Genomic DNA, 19,617 nt, shown 5'->3' with positions numbered 1-19,617 from the left:
ATTGAGCTATTAACTGTTTACGAGACTTCCTGAGCTGTGGGATATCTACCAGTTCAGAAACCCACAACAGATCTCTCTTCCAAGTACTTCTCAGGTCTTGCCTTGAGTGCAGGTTTTGAATTTGTTACATGCTTTGACAGAAAGTTTCACAGGGCTACTATCTGCTGGTGGAGAAACACCACATTTTGATTTAGATTGGATTCCAGCAGTATTATTTTATTGCACCCGATCTTGTACTGGAAAAAAAGTAATGTCTGGTTACTGCCCATGCTCTCCATTCATGATTTTGTATTCCCTCTGCATTCAAGTCACCTAGAACTAGCCCATGCAATCCTAGCCCATCAAATAATTTTTTGTACAGAAATCATTCCAAATCTTTGACCACTACATGCTTGCTCTTTTCTGAAGAAAAGAGCATATGTCATATGAATTGAGATCAGAAGTACACACAATACTCAATATGAGAGCATGACAGAACATACAGTGGCATGTTTTCTTTTCAGTTCTCCAGACTTCCCCTTCTCATTTCCAGTATCTGATTTGCCTTTTTTGACTGCAACAAAGAACCAATCTGCTTTCACAAAGCTATCTAAAAGAGCTTCAAGATCTTGCTACTAAACAGTAATGCTCACCTCACAACCAATCATAAATACATATGAAGCTCTTCACAATGTACATCGCTTCATTAAGTTCATCCATGAATTTCCTGGTCAGTCAGTTTTGTATGGCCCTTCTGAAGTTCTTGTCCAGCTTCATCCTTGCTACTCTGAATAATTTCCCATCAGCTAACTTCATTAGCTTTTTGTTTGTGGCTTGCAGAACTTTAAAAATTATGATTCTTCTGTGACTAATTTTAATATAAAATACAGAAGTTTAAAGATGTGACTACTGACTTCCTCTGTTCTAAGGACCCTGTTATCTACGTCATCCTTTCATCGCTTCCACTAGGTAGAAGTGTGTCACAAAAGGCAAGCACTGTTATCACTGCAGCGACGGTAACCAAAGAGTCAAAGAACGGATCTTGAACCTTTTAGCTTCTCCTCCTCTGTTTTACCAATGGGGCTGTGTACTGGACACTTAAAAAACAAGGTGCCATCCAAGCTTGAGAAGCAAAACACAAAATGTGTGCTTGCATGTATCATCACCTTAGCACACAATTTATTAAAAGTACCCAGAGAACTAAATGCTGAGATAACTCTGACTTCTTCAGCATTCTTCCTCAGAAAAGCAACTTGATGGAGGCAGCAACTTGCAGAACAAGATTCCTCACCTCTCAATTCATAGTATGGGGAAAAGCCCTTGAGATTTCTTTGGGAGCTGCAGAATGCTTGTGAGGCTGAGTTGGCTATTCAATGCAATCAGTCTGGCAAGCAGCATAACCTCAGTACACAATGTACCCAACTGTACCCAACTGGCTACCACAGTGCTAAAACAAAACAGCTACATTCTTAGGCCATGCTGAAAAAAACATTTATCTTTTACCTCCCCATCAATGTATTTCTCCAAGCAGATGGCACAATCAGAGGTGGAGCTGCTACTGAGTGTGTCTAGTGCTCCACAGCTACCTTCTCGGTGACCCTTATTTTTGGACTTAAACTTCCTGGTCTCCATTTTTTCCAGTGCTTGCACTGCAAGCCTGTTCATGGAATTCTACAACAAAAGGAAGGGAAAAAAAGATTATTAATAATAATAATAATTAAAAAGCAACATTACTGCATAAGGGACTATAGTGTAGTAGCAAAGAAACACCACCATACCGAATTAACATATTTTACCAAATCACATCTGTCCCAGAACGATGTATAACTTCATACGTTAGGCAGAGAGAGGGCTAATTAGGACTGAGAACAGAAGCCCCATGAAAAGAATGTGTGCTACATTCAGTAGTGAGAATTATAAGACTCTGAACTGAAACAGGGTGCTGCCAATTGGGATACACTGCAACTGCTGAGTTAACAGGCAGCAACTACAAGGCAACATGTCAGACTTGGTCAGGAATCTTTTTGGTGAAAACTGTCAATATTTACTGTAATGCCCTATTATGCTGTTACCATCATATAACCAGAACCAATACTTGAGAGAAGGATTAAAATGAAACTTTACTAAATTACTTGCATTATTTCCTCCTCCCCTCAAATTTAATTCATAGCAAAATTTATCATCCCCCTTTTTAATTCTGTATTTTAACACTGCTGTTGGCCCATAACATCTTTCAATTCCTGCTCAATACACCTACAGCAAGAGTCCTAAGCATCTACAGTGCTTTGCTTTCCTTTTACATGCTTATAAATACAAACCTCAGAGTCCATGAGTTTCTATTTACCTTCCCTTTCATGTTTGACAGTATAAACTCAAAGCATTTCACCTAGAATTTCTCCTAACCAAATGTTTCACCTTGCAAATCTCTACAAATTAAAAATCAATTGATGTTATTCTATTGAAAAGAGTTGTGATTTGTATTCAGTCCTGCTATACTCTCCACAATAGAGCAACAAGAGCTTGGACTTCTAAAGAAGTACATCAGTGCTACTGATCATCAACCTCTGAACAACCAAATGTGTTCTCCCTTCCAAATTCTAGAACAAAGCAAGGGAAGCAAACTCTCAGCATTCAGCTAATATCCCACTCCTGCTCTTACCTGACTACGCCGCTGTTTCAATTTGATCTTGACAAGAAGAATGAGGCAAACAAGAGATACAACGACAAAGAAGGCCAGGAAAATTCCCATATCAAAGTACTCCGTGGGTTGCTTAAAAATGAAAACATTAATATTATTTTTCCTTTCTTTAGATCCTACTCCAATCTATTGTTCCTTTCTCTTCTCTACTTTCTCAGTGGTCATCGTCAAATGTACATAGGGACAATGGCAGAAGCCAAAGTACACACTGATCTGCTCATTAACTGTGATTCTATGACACAAAACCTGGGAACTGTATGTCACTGAAAGTGAACGAAATACACAGAATGCCAGTCAGGAGATTTCAGATATACAGCATCTCTAAACCAATCCCATAAACCCCAGATTTTTTAACTTGAGTGAATCACACTAACATAAATTTTCACAATTTATTTGTTTCCTTGTACAGTTAAGTGAGTGAAAATCAATCTGAATTTTCAGTGAATGGCCAGTTTCTCAAATAAATGTCTTCACAGAATTCCATAAGAATACAACAAAAAAAAGTGATAACTGTGACATAAATGACCCAATATACATATATAGAGTGTTAAAAAACCTCTGGAAAAACTTTTATATTACAAATATCAGATATCAAACTATTAATGCATGTTTAAAATATCACAAAGAATTATTAGATAACAGAGGGCAAACTAACTTACAAATTTGAACTACCAGATTGTGCAGTAACTATGTTAATTAAGAAACAGGAAACTTCTATTGCATAAGGTTTTTAGCCATTTACATATTCAAAGGAATCCTTCTGAAAGACATCAGATGTCACATTGTAGATTCTAATACTTACATCAAGTGTAGCTGTTTGTCCACAGTGCAGTTGCTCAATTTATTTAGGTCAACAGAATTTCACATGTATTAATGCTCATGGGGAGCATCAAAATGTCTTCACACTCAGTGCAGTTAGCAAGCACTGCATGAAGTAACAGCAGTGTAACACCTAGATAAAGTTTCTTAAAGTCTCACCCGAGGGGGGCGATGCTGAATCCTTGCTCGTGCCACTTTCTGCTTGTTAACTATGTTCATTAGCTTGACAGCATCAGCACCCTTCACATAGACCACTGGTCTCTTCAGAGGGTCCTCTGAGCCCTGGTTCAGCTAGAACAAAAAATAATCATCTGCTCAAAAAGCATGTTTCAGGAAAACTACCCCTCTTTTGGATATTAGAGTGAAGAGCAAAGGGATATGAATGTGGAACTGATTCAAGTGCTAGCTGTTCTCTTCTAGCATAGACCTTCATTTAAGCATTCCAGAGTTAAACCTGACTTTAAAACAGAATCTTCCTAGTATTTTACTGGGCTTCTCAGAACAATGATCAAACCCTTTTTAAAACACATGTCTTTTGAAGAGCTGAAATACTTGAATCCAACCCAGGGATCCTACATGTCTACCATGCTTTCAGGCCTAAGGCCAAATCCAATCACTGTCTCTACACCCCTAGACACACATTTTTTCTCAAGCTCTCTTCTCTAAGAAAGAATGAATCCAGCTCCTCAGTAGCTTTTTCATGTTGCCAGACTTGCTAAACATGATGCTCTGGGTGCTGTTACTTCTCCTCAAACTATGTAAAAATAAAACTATGAAACAAATCAGACTCCATAGAGCAGTTCTAAAACCAAAGTTTAATTTTTAGTGCACCACAAAAGACACACAGATCAATGGGACCCACAAAATCTGTACATAAAGTCCTTTTATTTGGTAGCAATTCTGCTATCAAATTGTCTAAGGCCAATTGTCGTTCTGGTCAGGCATGCTTCCTATTTTTGTTCACTGACTGGCAGGAAGGATCACCTTTCATAATACATCACTCCTCCCTTTCAAAGCACTCTCTCTTGGCTGTTCTATTGCTTGGTGACAAGCATACTTAAAATAGCTTCCTAAACAGCTCCCCTCAGTGTCTTAGGATACTTCCGTGTGAATCAAAGATACTCCAGATAACGCATTTGTCGCCATCTGTCATTGTTTTCTACAATTCTGTTGCAAGTGACAAAACGGTATTTATTTTAAGGGCAAATTCATTAGTATCCCCTGGTATCAAGGGTTCTGGAGACTTTGGATGAGGGTGAATATGTCTGAAATGCAAGTGTCCGCAGAAGCTTGAGGAGCAAGCCAGTCAAGTAACCCTTATGCATGAGCATGAAAGCTAGGACTAATTATTCCTTTCCTGTTTGTGAGTGTTTGCATAGGCTGTTGCTCTGCCCTCTAACACAGCCTACTTTGCAAGCTACTGCATTAAGCCACTAACCTCTTTCCATTTTACTGGTACACCCAAAACACTCATTCTCTAAACTAGTTTCTCTGCTACTGGTGACAGTTGCACCCTATTACCAAGAATCAAGGAAGGACAGATGGAACAGAGCAAGAGGCAGTAAAGTCAGCTTAACAAGTTCAAAGCAGCATGGCTGAAAGTAACTGGAAGCAGTAATATAGAAGAAGTTGGAAAACAGATTACATCATTGTGCAGATTTTTTTCTGTGTATAAAGGGGGAAAGATATCACTGAGAATGCTTGCAAGATCAAGGCCATAGCCTTGACGAACATGCAGAGCACAATTCTCACAGCACCCATTGCACAGGGCTTGCATTCGTTTGTCCACAGATGCTCATTTCAGAATTAAAGCCAGCTTTTTAATGTAAACATCAATGGTCTCCCTCTTCCCCCTGAAAAAATTCAGGTTCTGCCTTAAAAAATTCAGTTTGTTTTGAGACCAAAAAGAAAAAAGAAAAAAAAAAAAAAAGAAAAAAAGAAAAAACCAAAATAAAACTGGTTTTGTGCTTTTTGAGTTTCTTCTTTCTCAAGTAACTCAGAATTGGCTGGAAGATCTTGTCAAAGCATTTAACAAAGCTACTACCTCATCCGCTTCAAATTAAAAAATGCAAGGTGTACTGACACCTCAAAAAAAGAAAAACCCTGCTTGTCCACAAAATATACAGTCCAGACAGAAATCATAAGCTGTGGATAAGAAAAAAGTGTTTTTAAGTTTTGTAAGCATCTTGTTTAGAACTAAGTTTGAAAGACCTTTTACAACTGCAAAAATAGCAACTGCTCAACCTTACGATCAATTACAAGTCAGGTAGGGCCAAACACCTTCTGTTTCCTACACAGAGCTGTGCAAAAAATCCCTCCTTAAATAGATACTGGGTGAAAAAAAATTGCCTCCATTCTTCCTCAAAACCTTAATCCAAGACTTGGATTCTGGATTCTAGCGAAGGCTTGAAGAAAAATTAACTCCCCCAAACTTTTATTTTTCTCAATACCCCCATTGCTTCTTGCCTGGCAGAAGATGGGCAAGAAAACCACAGCACCATGTTACCCAAGGCCAGTAGCTGCATCTTAAGGTAAGTGTGCTCCAAGACCTGTATGCTCTTGAGTCTTGCCTCAGCAGCCCTAAAAAAACCAAACAGAGGCCATAATAAAACTAGGCTCCCTTCTTCATACCTGATCAATGGCATCTGGGTTTTCAGAAACATCAAAGATGACCGCTGTAGCTCCTCGCTGTACTGCTCGTTTTGCCTGCAATAAGAAAGACAGCATCCTCAGTCCCACCCCAAAAAGGTGACTTCTTGCCTCAAAAATTACTCCCTCTCCTTATCTCCAGATAGCAAACTTAACTTTTTGTGTTTCTGTGTAGTTAAAGCAAACGGCTGAGTAATTACAAACATAGGAGTCCCTGAACCAGCATGGAACATAGTTAAACTTCACTAGAATCTGTCCCCCTTTCTTCTCAATCTCCTCCTTCAACAACCTATTAAAGGAATTAAAACGTAATTTCAATCCTCTAGGAACTTTAAATATAATTTTAAAAAATTAAATTATATTATTTTTCTTCACCTTACTTAGAAGCGCCACTAAAAACAATTCTCTGTGATTTGGGGTGGAGAGACAAACTCACTAATGTGGAAAATAGAGGCAGACCAGGTTCTTTACACCTTTTCATTCTCACAGTCATGACATAGACACACTCCAGCATACCGCAATCCTTGCAAAAAGTGCCTTGGAGAATACTGCTCTTTCTGACCATTAGAGGTCGGAGTGGTTGCATACAACACTTCTTCACCATATCACTTCTTCACATGTTTAAGTGGTCGGCTAGGTTCATCAACTACACAGCCCAAACCCGGAGCTACCAACAGCACACAGGAGACACTAGAACATATTAAAATCCTCTGGCATTGAGAAAACAGTATTCAAATGACCAAGGGTAAAAGATGGGGTGTTTCATTCTGTTCAACTGTTGTTCAATGGCTCCACAAAGCAAACATTCCCGGTAATCTTTCAAGCTGCTGCTGCCTTTGTTGCCTGCAGAGTGCAAGTAATACTTCTCCGAGCCATGACAGCTACCACCATTACAGTACCGAATGAGAGGAGACTGGCAGAAATGAACTTAAAATGAGCTGTAAAGGAAACATATGAAGGTGGTAAATGATGAAATATCACCCAGAATTTTCCAGAAAGAATATTGACCAGTAGAGAGATGTTAGCTTGAACACCTACAGGTCACTTTCTTTGCTCTATTCTAATATTTTGTTTTTATTTTACATCAACCATGAGGGAAACCAACTCCGAAAGGGGGTCTCAGCCCAGCAGGTATTTGTCCCCTTTGAAGTCTGCACACCTGGCTAATCACTAATAGCTGTGGGGGAGGAAAAGCTAAAAGGAATCTACTGTCTGCTCTCCGTTGCAGTGGCTCTAAGGCAAAAGCTCAGCCTGGTTTCCCTCGAAGGCACCTTTTACAGAGACACAGTTTTTGCAGAACTGTCCAGACCATTTAGATCATTCTTTCAGATTGGTCAGTCAACACTTTGATCTCTTTAGATATTTCTTAAGAGATTTAGGATGGTTCAGAAAAACACTTCAAATTTTTTGAACGCTGAATGAGCAATATACGGTGCAGCAATTCGTTAAGTTTCCAAGATGTAATCTGTATCGTATACTTTGTATTGCAAAATATGATGTTAAGAGATAAAAGTAAGCAACTGCGTTGAAGAAGGGTGCTGGAGAAGATAGCAGCGAGTGGGGTGAGCCGCCCGGCTCGTCTCCGCTCTCGCAGCCTCGCTGAGCTCCTCAAACCGCAGCCAACGGCAGCAGCCCCGTCTGCCGAGGCCCCCCCCTTGGCCGCTTGCAGCCCAGCGCAGGTCTCCCGGGGCTCACAGGGCCCCGCCCGAGCGCAGCCCCCGCCCCTCCCTGGAAATGACATCCTGCTTGGAGGGAGTGTGCGGCAGCCGGCGGGAGCGTCGGGGCCGCGGTCCTCTCCAGCGCCTGGTCCTGGTGAAGAAGCAGTGGTGTTCGCTCCTAGAAAACACGCCAGGTTCTCGCCGGCGTCGCTGGGGAGCCTAACCCCGAGCAAGACGAGGTGCTGCGGAGACCTCTTCGCACAACGAGGCCTCAGGAGCGGAGGCGGTGAGGAGGCGACCCTCAGCCCCCGAGCACCTTGCGCGGGAGCCGTCGGGTAGCCCGCGGCGGTTCGGAAGCCACCGACGGCGGGAAGGTGGGCGCCGCACTCCGCGGAACCCGTTCCAGCGCTACGGGCGTCCGGTTCCAAGGATTAGCGGCAGCCTGCCGGACCGTCCAGGCTGGGCTGTCATGAGATGAGAGAGCAGCCGCCAGCACACCGGGCCTGCAGCGCGTCGCCCCCTCCTCACTGCTCCTCCACCTCGTTTTTAAAACCACCGCACTCTGCCGAGGAGCCAACGAGTGCGAGCAGGCTGGAGCCTGATCGCGGAGAGGAGTTCTCTGGCACCCACCGCCTTCCCCTCGGCTCAAGATGGCAGCTGGGGCCCCGCTGCCCGCCTCACAAAACAGGCCGGAAAAAGCACCCCGGAAAGCCTGGCTGCTACGACGCCCCTCCTTCTTCACCTCCCCAAAACTGTAGGATAATTAAAACTAAGGCATCTTTGAAATTACCCTGTCCACAACTCACTAATCAAGACAGCTCAAAATAACGCGGCAGTCTAAGTCCCATTTCAAATAATGCCATTCTGCAGAAAACGGGACTGTCATTTGGGGCTGTTTCACACTTAAAGACTGACGCATAATCACTTTTCTAAGCAAAGTGGCCAAACTCTAGATGAAAAATAAAGACACACGTTAGATGGTGGGAGGGGGTGGAGCAGGGGAGGCTGTACTGATACATGCTTTGCTTTTACAGTGCCTATGGCAAACAAGCAGGCATTTCAGGAAGGAATTTCAGTGTATTTCTGAAAGGTCTTCCCACCTTTACGCCATATCACAACAGAGCAGGCTATACAGCACTGTACGTAATACTGCAGAAGAAGAAACTACTCTTCACAGGAGTATTTCACATGCTCCTTCCCATAACTGGGCATAAAAAAAGTGACATCCCATTAAAGAGGAGGGAAAAAAACCCTAAAATAAACAGCTCAGCAAAATCTGCCAATGTGTTGACTGCTATATACTGGCTGCTAAAACATCAACTGCAGTGGATATTACTATTGAGACGAGCCCTGAAAATACATCTGTAATACTTTCTGCTAAAGTAAGAAAGGGTATGTGCTTCTATTGACATTTGGCTATCCATAACATATTCAGTTAGAAGCTGCTACTGCTGGGGAAAATACAATCTTTTCTGATTTTCAGGGTAAACCCTGTTTATAACACAGACTCAAAAGTGTACTGCAGAAGCACAGAACATCAGCAACAGGCAAAGGCACTGCAGTCAAACACTGCTGCACTCTTCTTACTGCTGATAATCCTGCACAAACCCCCACAGCATTATGTCAAGTACACCTTTTCATTACAACTGTCAAGCCAGAAAACCTTTTTGTCTCTGAGCTACAGGGAATACAGACAACAACATATGAACAACACAAGGCATTCCCACTCTCTCAGCTACATTGCTATGAGGCTCAGCCAATCACCAAAAAATACCTTGCCTCTTGAACCACTGTGAGATGAAACAGCAGGCCAGGGGCCAATTCTGCAGGGTAGCCAGGAAAGGAGAAAAGCACATCATCCACTTTGCAAACAGCAGAAGTTACAAATTAACAACAGATGCCTCAGCCCTGTTAATGTGCAATTCCCCAGTGACTCCAGAAACTAAGTTAATGCAACAACAAGCAGGACACCTTTTCAAGCGTTTTCTTGAGGAAAAAAAAGGAACCTTTCAGATTTGTGTCTGAAAGCAAAAGCAGAATATCACAAGATGGTGAAATCCCTGAGTATCCTCACACTAATATAAAACTCCTTTGTGACTGGAATACTCAATTTCTGTGGCACTTAGAGCTTTGTTTTGTACATTGCCCTATATATACACTGCATTCTATGGCATTGTGAGAGTTGCTTTATCAAAAAGTATAGAAATAGGAAAAGCAATATTTTAAAATGTAAAAATATAATCACCACTAAAACCCAATGTACTTGTCTGTAAAAGAAAAAAAACAAAAAATATGTACCTCTAGTTTAAGAAAAGTTATCACCTCACGCAGTATGTACATCAACAATATACACAAATATGATTCAAACTGCTCAGTACCAAGAGGCTCTCAGTTAAACTAGGGAATTAGAAAACAAGGGTAACTCCTTTTCCTGTGCTTAGGAAGAAACATTGGTCTAGACTCAGAACTTGTATCCTTTTTGGTTTTTTTTAACATGAAAAGGACACTTATTTTACCGTGAACATAGTGAAACCTGCTTGCTGCACATCTCTTGTGACACATTTCAGAGTCACCCCTAAAAACCTGCTGTCCCAGCCCACTGTGAAGGCCAGCAGCCTTGCTGCTACATGAAGGCACAGTCATCACAGTGAGATAAAGCACTGGAAGAGAGAAGAGGAGGGACAGGTCTCCAACAGAGAACAGAGCACACTCAGCAAGAAGTGGGTAGATGCATTCATGACAATTCATTGTTACACACAAATGCCGCTACATTTTATAATCCAGCTTTTTTCGGGTCAAGGGAATTCCTATATACAGTTACCTCCAAAACATAATGGTCACAGGATGAGCATATTTTGGAAAGAATGTACTAAAAAATCATATACTATAAAATATCACTACAGCCAACCTAGCTCATTTAACTTTTATCTTTGCATTAGAAGTGTACTGAAAACAGATGAACTAGAGAACAGCAAACTACATCTAAGATAATTATGAAAACATACATACAACCAATGCTGCGGTGCTGATGGAAGTCATTAAAAACTAAGATAGAGGAAAGTGTAAGTTAAAGGAACTATTAATTTAGATCACTGCAAGAAGCCAACCCTACAGTACGCAGGCTGTGTAAACAGTTAGAATGTACCAAAGTTCCTCCTATGCAGAGGTGCATGTTCCAATACAAAAATTGAAATTATAAACATTTCAAACACCTTCAGTCTGTGTGAAATGATGTAAAGAGTACAGAACAAGTCTGAGGCATTTACAGTAGTCTACTCAAGACATACTGACACAGCTGTATTAAACAAAAATTATTCAAAAGGCTGAAGAGCTTTGTGGTAATTGGTATCATACTGCTATCCTCTATTTGGAAGGTAAGAAAGGTACGACTATGAGTACAAAAGCACTAAGAAATGAAAACAAGCATAACTAAGCATGAAAAATTAGGAGTGACTTTGGCCAATTTTGGGTATATATCTGGTCTGGTTGGAGGTTTGCCCACCCATGCAGGGGGTTTGGAACTATATGACATTTAAACTCCCTTCCAACCAAAACCATTCTATGATTCCATTTTCAAATGTAATAAACTGATGGGAATGAAATTTCAGTGTCTCCTGCTTAGTGTCATCTGTCTTGCTTAGCCACATCAATCAAGCGGCTGGCCTTCATCCATAGGTTGACATCTACTGGTAAAAAAGGACATTTTAGATATACCACTATCATCATACGAGGTGATGAAACAGCAGATCCAAGACTCAAAAGTGACAGAAAATGCAGTGCTCTTTGAAGCATTACTGTGCCATCTCCATGTAGTCTGTGAGAGTATGTTCAGACCAAGGTGAGTTGTCAAGCAGCAATTGTACTTTTACTTCTACACAGAGCTAAAATGCTACAGTGCATTCCCACAGAGGTTCTGTCCTGTCTGTTGAGGATGAACATCTCCACCCAAAATTACAGAATATGAATGTAACCCCTACTCAGAGACTTCATACTTTCTGCACAAAGGCATGCAAAAATTCCCTTTGTATCCAGTAGACTACTGATTCTGTGAGGTCTTCCCTCTCTTTCTTCCTTCCTTTCCCTCTTCATCCACTAGAAGAATCAGCTTAGGTAGCAAGTTCAGTAGTAAAAGATTGCACAGCAGCCCATTATTCTAGGTTATATAGCAACTTTCCATCAGCTGGCTAATAGAAGATGACATGGACTTCTTTACAGTGATTCTTGGTTTTGGATTAGATTAGTTACAATGTCTCTAACTGTGGTGGACCCTGGTTGTAAGTTGATTGATTTTTATTTTTTTTTTTTTAATTTTTTTGATTTAAAAAAAGGAGGATTTTTGTTACAAAGGGAAACTGGAAACTTCTCTGCACACAAGCAGAGACATGGCTGTATTGCAGAGGCCTCAGGGTAAGGATTAAAGAAAAACAAAACAGAAACCCTTCCATCTTTAATTAGGGTCTTCATTTGCCAAAGAGCCATTCCACAGTGGGAGGAATTACATTCAGGCTGTTGCTTGGATAACGGCTCCCAGCAGGTTGGCTCCTCAGAGCAGACTACTCTGAGCCAACAATTTCTGGTTACTTGGAGGCAAGCAGCCTGCATATTGTTTTAACTGGCCTGGCTTTTGCAGCCAGTTTTGCTGAAGAACAATCTTCTATTCAGAATGCAGAGATAAAAGCTTCACTTGGTTTGAAGTTGTCCCCAGTTTCTTTCTCCTTTTCTTTTTTTAAACATGGGAATTATAGGTTCTGGAGTTTGCATTATTTCACTTGCAGGCATCAATGTTTTTCCCCCTCTAGCCACTTGATTCTTTGTCAGTGAAGGCTGCTGTCTGGAGTCCAGCCATTCATCAGCCCTAACCTCATCATTAACACTGTGGTGCTGGCGGTCACAGCTCATTGCTGGCTACAGGAAATCCTAACTTGCAAGAGGTTAACCACAGCCCATAAACAGCGAGGCTGGCTCATTAGTCCCTTACAGTCAGCTGAAGGGACCCTCCCAGAAGAGTTTCAACACTGTTCATGGATTGAGAGTCTATGTATCCCGTGCTCTTTGCAAATGCCTTCCCACCCTATCCCTTAAAAGCTCACTGTTTGAATCCTGGGAAATAAGGTCCATCTTTTTTTCCTATCTAAAGCTGATCAAGTTCTTTAAGCATTTTGAAAAATTCAATTATTCTCTTGAAAATTTCAAATATTGTCTTGATTTACCAACTGAACAAAACACAATGAAGAGACAACTGAGATATTAATGCACTAGAATATATGCATTCTTTTGTTATTTTAATAGTTCTGGTGAGAATTTCATATTCTTATTGAGCAATTCTAAGGCAACAAGCTAAATGTTGATAATATATACCTAATCTGTTTAGAGAGTTCATATCGCTGCTCTAATCTTCAAGAAAAAACCTCCTAGAACTGCAAGTGGCTTGGTCGGGACTTCCTACACTGACAAGAAAGCCCACTTCATACTCATTTTGACTTCATGGTATGATCCCTTGGATCATTTAGAGTCAATTTCTTGAACTTGGTACAAACATTAAATCATGTCATCCAAACAGGCACCCTTAGATAATATTCGCATGGTCATCGTGAAGATAAAATGTTTAGAGAGGAAAAAACAGCTTCTGGCAAATTTTCTCAAAAAGATTAGGATATGAAGCACAATTTGTGTTATATTTTCTCCTTCCCCCCCCCCCCCTCAATCCCATGAGAATAATCGCAAAACATTCCTGCTTTATGTTTGCAAATTCTTTTAATCCACTATTTTCTACCGCTGCTGTGTCTGACTATCTTTTAGTCTGAATATAGGAGTCCCTCTGATGCAGCTCTGATTACATTCCCCAGTTCTCCAATTTCTTTCGAAGCCTTCTGTCTCTTACTGCACCAAAATTAGGCATGTCACTCATCTGTGAAATCCGAAATAATTCCATTCCCTGCCTCCATATCTGTTCCTTATTTTCTTCACTTTCTAATCCATTTATCTGATTCTGCTTGGCAGCTTTCTTTTGTGTTCATTTCTGAACTCCAACATAGCTGTACTTACTTGCTCATTCACTTTTCTGCTTCAAACTCATTTCTGCAGTTTTTCCAACATGTCTGTCATTGTGCATTTATCCTGTTAGAGAAACAGGTAGATACTGCATGTAGAATAAGAATATCTCTGTTTGAGAGGCTCACAAGACACATAGTATCATGACAATCTAAAAACTTATATAGATGTAAAGAAATTACATATTATAATTATTAGTATTATTGTAATTTGCACATGGGGCATATCTTACAAAATTGTTTAGTTCTTACTCAGCTTGGACTTCCATCAATTTACTGGGAGTTCTGACTGAGCAAACACTCCAGTAACACATGTTGTGCAACAACAGCTGCTTCTTTAGCTTAAGGGAGAAGCAGCTGTGTTCCACAGTTGGTTGGAAAGGAGTGAAGATGGTAGTAGAGACTGCTAAGGACTCAGCTCTAAAAGTGGACATTTATTTAAAGTAATCAATCCAACAATAGAAAATATAAGGAGTGCCCAGAGGGAGAAACATAAGAGACTGCCTTTCCTCATGAATAGTTGTTGCTTTCCATAACTGTGCAATGAACACAAAAAGGAAGTTAGTAAAATAATACAATAAGAAGTTGTTTGCACTAGTTGCCAATGGAAAGGGTGCACCATCAACCATTAATTATAACCTGATATATCTACTTCTTCTGAACTGCATAACCTGATTCTGCCCTTGTTTGTCCATTCCTCTGACCACTACTCTTTGGATTTGATCCAGTTCTTTCCTTTTCTGTCTTCACCATGTGATCCATACGCAACACAAACCTCTCCTCTGTCTCCAGAATTTAGTTGTCTTGGTTGTCCATTTTTTAACTTGTGCTCAGCCTTTCCCTTCCCTCCTCAAAAGTAGTGCTGAAATTAAAGGTGGAAAGTAGTCATGGAATGAGAGGATTTAAAGAGGAAAGACACAAGAAAGGTATGTATTAACATACTTGCCACATTTTTGAGTCCTCAGCAGCCAAACACTCTTGCATGAAACATTTCTCCCTTTTTTTTTCCCATTAAAATCCCTTTTTTAGTGTGATAAAATAGGCTTGTTAGAGTACAGTCTGTGAGGTATGGAAGAAGAGGGAAGGAGATGGCACACAAAAATACACTAAGCTTTTGGCAAAAGCATTTCAGTTTATGTGATTATTTTTTTTTCCCTTCTCAAAAATACACATTTGTCCTTATCAGGAAAATAATGAGGACTGTTTCTGTCTGTCATAATAAAAATCCATCTTCTTTCTGAAAAACCATATATCATTCCCTCCCCCAACCTTATCTATGCAATTTTGCTAGAACTCCAGAAATTGCTAGGTCTATATGCTATGGAGGTCTGATAACACAACTGGGAAAGTAAGAAACAAGAATGTCAAAAGATAAATGACAAGAATATTTGCATAAGTAACAGTATCACTTCAAATACCACTTTTTTGAAGATGTTTTCTGTTTATGTTAATATTTCATCTGTCCCGGACACTGTAAGTGATAAAAGTGAGGAATAATAAGAAACAATCAGGATGATATTACAGCACTTACATTCTTCCTTAGTGTATCAGGAAAGTGGTAAATCTCTCTGTTTCTCAATACATACTTTTGAACAAATACAATAAGAAAAAAACCATGCATGGCAGAGATTACAATGATATACCACTTCTTTTTGTACTTAAACTCCCATTTTAGGCAGTGCTAAGGCAACAGACCATGGAAATGAAAAACATAAATGTAAAGTGAATGCAGACTCTTAAAGAACAAGACTGAGTCTTTAACACCAGCCAGGATGGCATTTGCTCAAAACACACTCTTTTTTCATTACAAAACAATGGAATTGATAAACAATGCAGTTTATGTTGTAATCAGAATTTTGGCATGTTTGACATGTGCAATCTAGGTCTATCAGCTAGTCCACATAGTCTCATTCAAGAAACTTGTGCTTCATAACAACTTCTGTCTTAACACAGAATGTCTAAGAGTTAAAAACAACAAATATTAAGATTCTACTGGTGAATTTCCCTCAGTCTGTAGTTTAGGCCATCAGAAGGAGCAGTCCCCTTACTCTCTTCCTCTTACTTGTTCCTACCTCCACTGGATACTCTGCTGCCAACATAAATCTTCATGTAGCCACAAACTGAAACAACCAAACCAACAACCAACCAAACCCACCAGCTCGAAAGTCACTTATACGATTGCTTTTCAGCCAGACCAATTAAATTTTGCTGTAAACTGAGACTATTGACTTGAAATTAATTCCAAATGCTTTCTAGATGCTGTTTACAAAGAAGAAATATGGGCTGACAGATGGCAGCAAAGGTCCCCAAACTATAGAACAGATACCACGAGTCAAATGTCAACTCTTTCAATTGATGTTAAAAATTTTCCTAAAATGACAGTATCTTCTTCTGAATGCGGCAGAGGACCCATCACAGGGTGGGCTACTGCAGCTGTCACTACCAGGTGAAAACATCTGAACAAAGTTTTTGAAAGACTAACAAAACACTTTGCACAAGTCTTAATAAATTTAGATCTAATCTACTGCGTAGTTTGAGCCTAATTTCTGAAAAATTTTATCGTGGAAGACTGTCTGCGAATTTCCATATGCATTTCTACAACTGAACTGAATGAATTTCTACAGGAAATTATCCAAAACCTACACAAAACTATTCATATGATACAGAAACAAGAGTTATGCTTATACAGTCACTACAATACTAATCTGTACATCTAACTATGTTTAATTTAGGCTACTAATATGAAAAGTAATTAATTTTGTTCAATTCACCTTTCTTTTTTTGTTACTTTCAATAACTGAGAGAAAAGGATTAAAACTGACTACCCACAGGCCTTCTTCCTCAAATCTCAGAACAGGTCACTCTCTTTTCAGGAACTAAACTACCAACACAGCCCCATAATTTCTTGTTTGACTACCTTATATGAATCTTTACATTTAATATTAAATTGTTAGACCAAAAGAAAACAGACCATTCAATGCAGACTCAAGTTATGATGAGTTTGCTCATAACCTAAGTACCCTGATCCCAATGATGACATGGCAAAACAAGAGATTCTCCCAGTTAGTATTTGTGTAAATGTTTTTGTATAAAAGTAAGTGAACGGATGCTGAAAGAACTGTTGGGAATTTCCTCATATTACAGCTTTCTTTGATCTGAAGAAAACAGGAAGCTATAGTAGCAGGGACAGCCTCTCTTTGTTACGTCCTACTTAGAGGCACATCTTCAAATACAGACATCTTAGTTATTATAGAAGAGTCCCTTCAGCAGTCCCAGAAACAAACAAGAACAAAATCCTTCCCTGTGGACTTTCAAGCTTGCAGAAAGGGAAGAAGTGCTACTTTTAAGCAAATCTTCAGCATTTGCTCACTATTTATCCTGCACTGAAATATAAAAAACAACATCATTGCTGGGTTGTATTTCACCGTTTTGTTGAATGTCATCTGTCAGCATTCAGAGATGACTGGGAGGAGGAAGAAGAGTGAGGTTGCGTTTTGGAAGGTGCGGGACAGGAGCAGGTGCTGCCCTGGCCACAGAGGGGATGCAGACGTGCAGCGGGTACTGGGGGCAGCACTGCTCCTCCCTTCCTGGCAGCACAGCTGCTGCTGGGGCAAAGGAGAGGGAGCCTCATTGTGCTGTGGGGAGAGAAGGCAGGAATTTCAGGAGGGGAAAGGTTCCCTTTGAAGCACATGGCTCGAAGAGCTTCCCAGTGACCATGGCAACAGCTCAGTGGGTTCCCAGCCTGAGAACCAAGTTACTACAGCCATGTCTCAAAAAAAAAAAAAAAAAAAAAAAAAAAAAAAGAAAAAAAAAAAGTCTGAAAGAAGGAAAGGGAGAGGGGGAGGTGGGTTCGGGGTGTGGGGGAGAAAAGTTGGAGCAGAATTAGCCTGGCAGAAACTGAGCGGCTCCCTGGTAGGCAAATCCAGCCAATAATGCTGGTCGAGTTCACAGGGTTTCCTTTTCATTTCCAAAGCTTTCTTCTTCCTCTGTCATTCCCTTTCTAGCCCTATTCAGTAGCTCATCAGATCAGTAAAACCCAGGCCTTTGCTTTGCCTGCATGCAGCATTGCCTCAAACAGGGCTGCACTGAGATCAAAGGCAATGCTAAATCACAGCTGCCACACACGCCCCTTTTCCAATCAGGGTCCAGCTTTCAGGGACACTTAACAGGAGATCCATTTTTTAAACTTTTTGATTTCTACTACACCATATAAATCTAACTAAGAAGGATGAGCAATTTAAAAAAACGCATATGGGAAGAGACACATTAAATTTCTAACAGCTATCCATCCCATTTAGTGTGTGGACAAATGAGTGAAGCATCTGAAAACACAGAGCACATTTTTTTTTTACTAAAAGCAAAAAAACCCAAAACCACACAAAACCCCAAACCAAAACACACACACATTCCCCAACCAAAACACCCCAAATAAAAAAAAAAAAAAAGACAACAACTAAAAATAACAGTGTGAATAAAACCATACAACTTTGTAGCAGATTTGTGTGTCATGGAATTTAGCTCTTACAAACAGCTCTTAACTAGTCTTTGTGTTCTACTTCACAATACTCCAAACTTTCCACAATAAGATGCTTACTTTCTTTTCCTTTACTATTAAGCTAAACAAAACCTCAACTTCTTCCTTCATATATGCATGCATTCCACAATACACACACAAGAAATAACCTTTTTGTCTTTACTACTATATTACTCAACACAAATGTTCACCAGTTTTAGTGAAATGAGTTTAAATTGACTCCCTTAGAAGAGCACTTAATTCTTCTATGGTTTGAGATCGTCTGAGCTTCTAAACACATTCATTTACATGCTAAGCTTACAAGGTTATCCATTCCTTATGGACCTAAGATGGGAAAAGTAACTGTCCACTGAGAGAGGATAACTTTCCACAGAATCACACAGGATCAGCCAGGTTGGAAAGGACCTCTGAGATCATCAAGTCCAACCATTAATCCACTACCACCCTGGTTACCAGGGCACTGAGTGCCACATCACTCTCTTTTTAAAAATGGGACGGAGAATCCACCCCCTCCCTGGGCAGCCCATTCCAATGCCTGATCACCCTCTCTGTAAACAATTTTTTCCTAATATCCAACCTAAACCTCCCCTGGCATAGCTTAAGCCCATGCCCTCTTGTCTTACTGATAGCTGCCTGGGAGAAGAGACCGACCCCCCCCTGGCTCCAACCTCCTTTCAGGGAGCTGTAGAGAGTACTGAGGTCTCCCCTGAGCCTCCTCTTCAGTTCATAGCAAAGACAAGGATATCCAAACTAGCGGATAAGTAAAAAGTGTCCAACTGAAACAGCATTGCCTATATATGCCATAAACTGGAAAGTGAGGTGCGTACACAGAGAACTGCCCCGGCAAAGACCCTTTTGTTTTGCCTTAAACTGTTGAGGCAGACTCAATTATGCCCACGACAAATTAAAAAAGACAAGTCCTTATCTTCTCTCACTTTCTTGGCACTAACTTTATTCGTACTATCAGATCAATAGGTCAAACTGATCCAACCACATTGCTTTCCCAAAGTACAACATACGGCTTTCATTTAACAGAATGGTTTCTAATGGTATTAAGATGAAAGAATAGATTCTAGAAGATCCAAATGGCAGTTCCAGAATTATTTTAAAAAAGGGAACTAAAAGAGGGAGCCAGCAGGAGGTATAATTGATCACACCATCAGACTTCACTAGACAAAGCAGAATTCCTGAGGTTGCAAAGTTCAAATAGTTTACATCCTAAATTTTATG

The 19,617-nt window shown here is 40.3% G+C and overlaps 1 protein-coding gene across 2 annotated transcripts in view; it reads right to left on the bottom strand.

Annotated features, from left to right (window-relative positions):
* Positions 1–19,617, bottom strand: part of ZNRF3 (zinc and ring finger 3) — a 67,908-nt gene that overhangs the window by 7,092 nt on the left and 41,199 nt on the right. For both annotated transcript variants that reach the window (XM_071762811.1, XM_071762812.1), the window contains 4 exons: positions 6,128–6,202; positions 3,656–3,787; positions 2,639–2,749; positions 1,483–1,650 (listed from right to left, as the gene is read on the bottom strand). In XM_071762811.1, coding sequence (XP_071618912.1) covers positions 1,483–1,650; positions 2,639–2,749; positions 3,656–3,787; positions 6,128–6,202 — 486 coding nt within the window. The remainder of the gene's footprint in view (positions 1–1,482; positions 1,651–2,638; positions 2,750–3,655; positions 3,788–6,127; positions 6,203–19,617) is intronic.

Source organism: Heliangelus exortis, chromosome 19 (genome assembly GCF_036169615.1).
Source record: "Heliangelus exortis chromosome 19, bHelExo1.hap1, whole genome shotgun sequence".
Taxonomy (NCBI): Eukaryota; Metazoa; Chordata; class Aves; order Apodiformes; family Trochilidae; genus Heliangelus; species Heliangelus exortis.
Note: the sequence above shows the minus strand (reverse complement) of the source record. Positions and strands in the feature narration are given on the sequence as shown.